Genomic DNA, 7,633 nt, shown 5'->3' on the forward strand with positions numbered 1-7,633 from the left:
TGCAAGCCTAAAGGTAAAATGCAAAACTATAAAACTATTAGAGTATAGGAGAAAAATCCAGATGACCATGGATTTGCCGATGACTTTTTAGATACAACACCAAAGGCATGATCCATGAAAGAGAGAATAAGCTGGACTTGGTCAAAATTAAAAACTTCTCTGTGGAAAACACTTTCAAGAAAGTGAAAAGACAAATCACAGACTGTATTTGCACAAGACATATCTGATAAAGGACTGTTATCCAAAATATACAAAGAACTCTTAAAATTCAACAAGAAAACAAACAATCCAATTGAGAAATGGGCAAAAGACCTGAAAAGAAATTATACAGATGGAAAATAAACAATACTCCAAGTAACCCAATAACTTTTTTTCCCTTTGGGTCACCTCCCTCCCAGGGGATGGTCCCAGTGAAGGGTAGGGAGGAATAGCCTCAACTTGAAATGTCAAAAGCATTTCAAGTTCTGGGCCTGTAGAAATTTGAAAGTAAATTGTATTCAAAGTGCTTTCCTAACACCAGTTTACACAAAATTCTAGTTGCCTCCTGCCTGCTGCAGATTTAATTATAAATCACGTTGGATAGATGGACAGGGACACAACATGCCTAGTGAGCTGGGTGGCCATTCCTGCCTGCTGGGCTTGCGTTCTTGTGGTTTATAATGTCTTCTTCTCAGGTGAATAATAACCTCATATTCATGCCAGGACTTTTGATATTTGTCAATGACCTGTAGAGGCTGGAAGCCTGAGATCTCAAATTCAACAGCAGGCCTTTTAAGCCTGGTCAATCAATCAGGCCACGCAGAGCCACAGAAAGTATAAGCTGCTGATGCAAGAGGCAAGTAAGTACCCAGAGGAATACATCACTTGCCTGGAAGTGTGAGGTTGAAATTTTTGTCTCTTGAAAATGCCCAGTTGCTGGGGGCTTTAGGTGCTTAGTGGCAGGGCCATCTTGCAAGGAGTGTACTTAGGTCTGTCCTCAAAACCCCCATCTGATACACCAAATTCAATCAATAGATAATCATTCCTTTAGCTTAAACCTTCCCCCACTAACCCAGCACTCTCTCCTGAGTGGCTGGTTATTTTCCACTTGGTCAGGTTCAAAGTGTCCTGGTTATTTTTAATCCCTTCCTCTCTTTTTCCCTCCTTCTCTCCTCCATTCAATTAATCATGAAGTCTCCTTAACTACTCCTTCAGAGTGCCCCTGGGGAAGGACTGCTGAAGTGGTAAGAGGACTGGTTGTGTGACGTTGAGCAAGTGCTTCAAACTCTCTCTGAGCTTCAATTTCTTTATCTGTAAAGTGGAGCTAACAACATCATACCTCACAAGGTTTTTGTAAGGTTGAAAACTAATACATGATTTTATCTAAAAAAATAAACATGCACGCACACAACACCATTCCCTCTAAGCCTCTTCAGCTGACTAGTATGAAGCCTAGTGATTTATAAGATTCTTTGATTATATTATTATATTATTATATTATATTATATTATAATTATATTATTATATTAATTTATTTAAATCCTCACCCGAGGATATTTTTTCCATTGGTTTTTGAGAGAGAGTGGAAAGGAGAGAGAAACATCTATGGGAGAGGCACACCAATTGGTTGCCTCCCGCATGTGCCCCAACTGGGGCTGAGCCTGCAACCGAGGTACATACCCTTGGTCAGAATCAAACCCAGGACCCTTCAGTCCATGGGCCGGTGCTCTAACCACTGAGCAAACCTGGTTAGACTGCATATATTATATTTTAAAACACATACACAAATAACGCATGATTTTATAAAAATAATATTTCATATTTTGCAAAAAGAAATGTAACCCAAGCTTGTTCTTTCCCGTTTCCTTCTCCATGACCCTAATTTAGGTCTCTATCCACTTCTGCAACAGCTTTTTTTTTAAATTTAATTTTTAAAATTTATTTTATTTTTTATAGAGAGGAAAGGAGAAAGAGAGAGATATCAACTTGTTGTTCCACTTATTTATGCATTCATTGGTTGATTCTTGTAGGTGCCCTGACCAGGGATCAAACCCGCAACCCTGGCACATGGGGGCAATGCTCCAATGAACTGAGCCACCCGGCCAGGGCTGCAACAGCATCTCAGCTGAAGCTCTTCCTGGTTTATCAGCTGACTGCCTTTGGACTCAAACTGAAACTCTTTCTTGAGTCTCCAGCTGCTAAATGGCCTATCAGATTTTGGACTCGTCAAGCCTCTGCAATTGTGTGAGCCAATTCCTTAAGATATATCTCTCTATTATATATACCCACATCCTATTAGTTTTGTTTCTCTGGAGAGCCCAGACTAATACAGCACCTAACTTTGTACTTTGTACCACCTGATCTCCAGATTAACTGTCCTCTGAGGAGATTCTTATTTAATAAATATAAATAAGGTTTAATAAACCAATACTTCTAAATTGAACTATTATTATTATTCTGTCTACTTAAATAACTTATTTTCCCAAAGGATCACCTTCTTACTGACTGCTCAGTGGGGAAGTGCCTCCATCATCATGTTTCTGAATGCCTGTCTTTGCCCCCAGTGGGTTCACAAGGTAGCCTTCTGGACTGCATTTCCTACTTCCCACATGTTGACTTGTTAACTTTGGGATCCTGAGCAAATTATTTACCACTCTGCCTCAGGCTCCTAACCTGTAGAATGGGGACAATAGAAGTACTTATCTCATAAAGTTGTTGTGAGGATTAAATGAAAATGCTTGGCACACAGTAAGCATTAAAAAGATGTTTGTAAGTCAGTGTCCTTTCCTCTAGAACACTGGGGTCATCCCAACAGCCTCTCACCTGGTCTCCTCTTTAAGGGGCTGTATTAATTAGCTATTATTGAATAATAAACCTTCCCTAAACTCAGTGGCTTGACACAATTGCTCATGAGTCTGTGGGCCAGGGGGTGGTTCTGCTGATCTGAGCAGGCTTAGCTAATCTCTACTGGGCTGATTCATGTCTCCTCAGTCAGCCAGCAAGTCAGCTGGTGGCCCACAGGTCTAGGATGGCCTCATTCACTTGTCTGGCAATTGGCTGGCTTTGGGGTGACTGGGCCATGATGCTCCAGCAGAGTAGCCTGGGCTTGTTTTCATGGCAGAGCGAGTGTGCTGAAAGAGCAGAAGTATGCAAGCTTTCTCAGGCCTTGGTGTGGTGGGTACACCGTTATTTCTCCTGCATTCTATGGGTCAAAGCAAGGCTGTTTCAGATCCAAGGGCTGCAGAAACAGACTTTTTAGAAGGTGGAGCTGTGAAGTCATATTGTAAAGGGTGAGGATACAGGATGGGGTGAGGATGCCAGCTTTGATATCGAACTACCACTAGAGCATTGGTGCCTGGTGTGGGGAGTTCAGAATATACTTGTCAGTTGAGGGAGTGAAAGTACAGTATTACCTCCCAGTTTTGAGATCAAACTGGATTCAAACACCAGCTCCACCAACCACCTGTGAGGACTTGGGGTGACTTACTCTACCTCCCCAAACTTCAGTTTTCTCACAAGTTTGTTGGGAGGATCAATCAAGGTAATTTAGGGAAGAGGCCGAGCACATAAAGTGTGCCTGGCACACAGAGGGAATATTCATTCTTCCAGCACGAGGCCCCATCCTGGGCTCTGCTGAATCCTGCCCCTGCTTTCCGAGGCTGAGAAGGAGGTGGAAACCATGCCAAGCAGGACATGATTTCAGATGAGGAACCATGAAATGGCAATTACAGAGTAAGAGCTTAATTACAGTTCTTTGGGAAAAGAAGTAAGGAATGCAATCTGGTGGGCAGAGGGGAGGGGACTGGGGGTGAGGCGAGGGGATAGGGAAGAGAGAGAGGGAGGCCCAAGAGGGAAAAGCTGAAACATTGGAAAGAAGTCTCCTCTCATCCCCTAAAAAAAATGTTAACGACATTTGTACTTAGTGTTAGTTTTTTTCATTGTTACTTTGATTACAAAACTACTCTGTGTTCACTTTACAAAGTGTTAAAAATACATAGCCTGAGGGCATTCTGCTAAGTAAAATAAATCAGACAGACAAAGACAATTATAAGATTTCACTTAAAGGAGAATCTAAAAATAAACTCATAAATACAGAGAACAGGTAGGTGGTGAGCAGTGGGGGTCACTGAAGGAAGAGGCATTAGCTGTCTGGCTGTTAAACATTTGCTCTCTCAGCAGAGCGTCCCAGCCAGCCAGCTTCTGTGGGGTCAGCCTCTTGCCATCATGCTCCAGGCGTCACATTTTAGGACTGGAGCAACCAAGGTCTCTGTCGGACATTTCCACAGGATGAGGTCGCTTGAGTGCTCCTCTGGGGACTGGCTTCTCTGCCTCTACCTTTGCTGGGGTGGTCAAAGGAGCATCCCCATAAGACTGGTAGCCACCGACCTGGCAGTATGTCTCCCCATGCCAGCCTACCTGGGTTTCTCCCCACCTTGGGTAGGGGACATGGTAGTGACCAGGTGTAGGAGGAAAAGTGGGAGCCAGTGCTGCTGGAAAGAAAATCAGGACTGATCAGGCACCTGTGCTGTACATTGTCCTGCCAGGATGTCAATCTCTCATGTCTCTCAGGCTCTTTTTTTAAAAATCCTCACCGGAGGATTTTTTTTTTCATTGCTTTTCAGAAAGGATGGAAGGGAGAAAGAGAGAGAGAGAGAGAGAAACATCAGTGTGAGAGAAACACATCAATTGGTTGCCTCCCGCACCAAGTCCTGGCCGGAGCCAAGGATTGAACCTGTAACCGAGGTATGTGCCCTTGGCCGGAATCAAACCTGTGACCCTTCAATCCAAGGGCTGCTGCTCTAACCACTGAGCCAAACTGGCTAGGGCTCTCCCAGGTTCTTGCTGAAGCCTTCTGATACTCTTAGCACCCAAAACACAGCCTTAACCCATCACTGCTATGAGTCCCCTAGAGAAGGGGCGTTCCTGCAAAGGCTATTCTGTGGGGCCTAGGGCAGCAGCAAGAGACCAGAAAATCTTCCCCAGAGAAAACAGAACCTGAAAATAATTGCAACCAGGATCCCCTCCATCTCTCCCCCAACACAGAAAAGATTTTACAGCCTGTCACTTCTGAGGCTTTAAGGAAATGGCTTCCAAGTTTAGGGAAAAAATTATATAAATCAGTTTCAGGACCCCTCCCACCTTGGCAACTCTTCTCAGGCCCCATTCATACTGCTTTTTTTTTTTTTTAATATATATTTATTGATTTTAGAGAGAGGAAAGGAGAGGGAGAGATAGAAACATCAATGATGAGAGAGTCGTTGATCGAGCCTGCAACCCGGGCATGTGCCCTGACCGGGAATGAAACCCCGATCGCCTGGATCCTAGGTCTATGTTCAACCACTGAGCCACGCCCGGCGGGGCATACTGCTTTTTTCAACCACACTGAACTCTAGTCCCCTGGTACTTTTATCTAGATCTGCCAAATACTGAGGCAGAGTAACCAAAGCATTTTTTAAAAACAGCTTTACTGAGGTATCATTTATTCACCATGAAATTTAACCATTTTAAATATGCAATTCAGTGGTTTTTAATATATTCACAAAGTTGTGTAACCACCACCGCAATCAAATCTAGAACATTTCCATCACCCCAAAAAGAGACCTCCACTCTCTATTCCCTCCCCAGCTCCTAGTAACCACTAATCTATTTTCTGTCTCTATGGATTTGCCTATTCTGGACATTTTATATAAATGCACTCATACAATATGTGGCTTTTTGTGTCTGGCTTCTTTCAGGTAACATAATGCTTTTAGGTTCATTCACATTGCAGCATGTATCAGTACTTTGTTACTTTTTATGGAATAATATTCTACTGTATAGATATGCCAACTGTTTCTACTCTTTGGCTATTTTGAATAATGTTGCTATGAACATTTGTGTGCAAGTTTTTGTGTGGGGACATATTTCTATTTCTCTTGACTATAAACCTAGGAGAGGAATTGCTGGGTCATGTGATAACTCTTCATTTAATCATTTGAGGAACTGCCAGTGTTTTCCAAAGCACCTGTGCCATTTTACCTTCCCACCAGCAGTGGATGAGGGTCCTTTCAGAATCCTTACCAATATAACTTGGTCAATCCCCACAACCACCCCAGAGATCAGAGAAGGGACATGACGTCTCAGGAGACACCAGCTATGAGGGCTGGGGCTCCAAGCCCAAGACTGCCTTCCTTCTTTCAGGAAGCCTGATTTCAGCCAAAACAGTAGGTTTTAGGTCTTTGCGAGGTGATGAGGTGATCGGCAGAGAGAAGGCATCTACTGGTACAAAACCTTGGAATGGAGATGGAAGCTTCCAGTTTTAGGGGCAGAGACATCAGAGCCACTTCTTTTTCAGTTTTATTAGGCAACAGCCGGAGCCAGGTTCTGACTAATGATCAAAGTGCTCTGACAAGATGGAGTGCTCTGCAAAAGCTAGCCATGAATTATTCACAGCCAGGTCTTCTCAGCTGGGGGCAGGGAACACAAAGTGAGGGGAGGGGCTGCCCAGGAATAGAAGAAAGCTAGGCCCTAGTTTCTTCCTCAGCTTGCATGAGCCTAAGACCTCCTGCAGGACTCAGTTTCTCCATCCAGCAAGTGGGGCCAGATGTGAGCTCTCATTTCTTTATGCTCTGGCAGAGAGGGCTGGTGATCTGAGTCCTGTACCCATCAAACCCAGAGGCAGTAGATACCCAAGCTGCCTCCACCAAACAATAATTACTAATAATAATGCCAACACATAGTTCAAGGGTCAGCAAACATTTTCTTAAAAGGCCAGATAGTATTTTGGGCTTTGCAAGGCCATATGGTCTCTGTCTCAACTACTCCGTTCCGTCTTTGTAGTGCAGAAGCACCACAGACAATACATCAAGCAATGAATGCAGCTATACAATGAAATTTCATTTGTGGACACCGTCATCTGACTTCTATGTAATTTTCACGTTACAAAATATTACTCTTCTTTTGACTTTTTCCCCCAACCACTTAAACATATAAAAACCATCCTTTGCTCCTGAACTGTATAAAAACAGGTGTTGCCTCAAAATGTTAAACATAATTACGATTTGACCCAGCAATTCTGCTCCTAAGTATATACCCAAAAGAAATGAAAATATATGTCCACACAAAATATGTACAGCTACACTATTCATAATAGTCCAAAAGTAGGAAAAAACCACAAATGTCCATCAACTGATGAATGGATAAACAAAATGTGGTATAGCCATATAATGGAATATTGTTCAGCTACAAAAAAGGAATGACAATTTTATATATGCCACAACAAGCCTTAAACACAGGCTGCCCTGGCCTGTGTGGCTCAGTGGTTAGAGGGTCAGCCCACACACCAAAGGGTCACAGGTTCAATTCCCAGTCAAGGGGCATACCTGGGTTGCAGGTTCAATTCCTGGACCCAGTCAGGGCAGGTGCAGGAGGCAACCAATCGATGTGCCTCTCTAAAATCAGTATTTCTCTCTCCCCCACCCCCTCCTCCCCTCCCCCTCCCTTCTTCCCTTCCACTCTCTCTAAAAATCAATGAAAAAATATCCTCTGTTGAGGACTAATGACAAAAAAACAAAAACCAATACACTATGCTAAGTGAAGGAAGCCAGATAAAAGATGGCATATTGTATGATTTCACTGATACAAAACATCCAGAATAAGCAAGTCTATAGAGACA

The 7,633-nt window shown here is 43.2% G+C and overlaps 1 protein-coding gene across 1 annotated transcript; it reads right to left on the reverse strand.

Moving 5' to 3' along the window:
- Window positions 1–4,062: 4,062 nt before the first annotated feature.
- Window positions 4,063–5,143, reverse strand: DPEP2NB (DPEP2 neighbor). The gene is given in 2 exon segments (XM_016200726.2): window positions 4,063–4,469; window positions 5,119–5,143. Coding segments are annotated over 2 exon segments (432 nt in total).
- Window positions 5,144–7,633: the final 2,490 nt, after the last annotated feature.

The sequence above is a fragment of the Miniopterus natalensis genome, chromosome 18 (genome assembly GCF_054644295.1).
Source record: "Miniopterus natalensis isolate mMinNat1 chromosome 18, mMinNat1.hap1, whole genome shotgun sequence".
In the NCBI taxonomy this organism is placed as follows: domain Eukaryota; kingdom Metazoa; phylum Chordata; class Mammalia; order Chiroptera; family Miniopteridae; genus Miniopterus; species Miniopterus natalensis.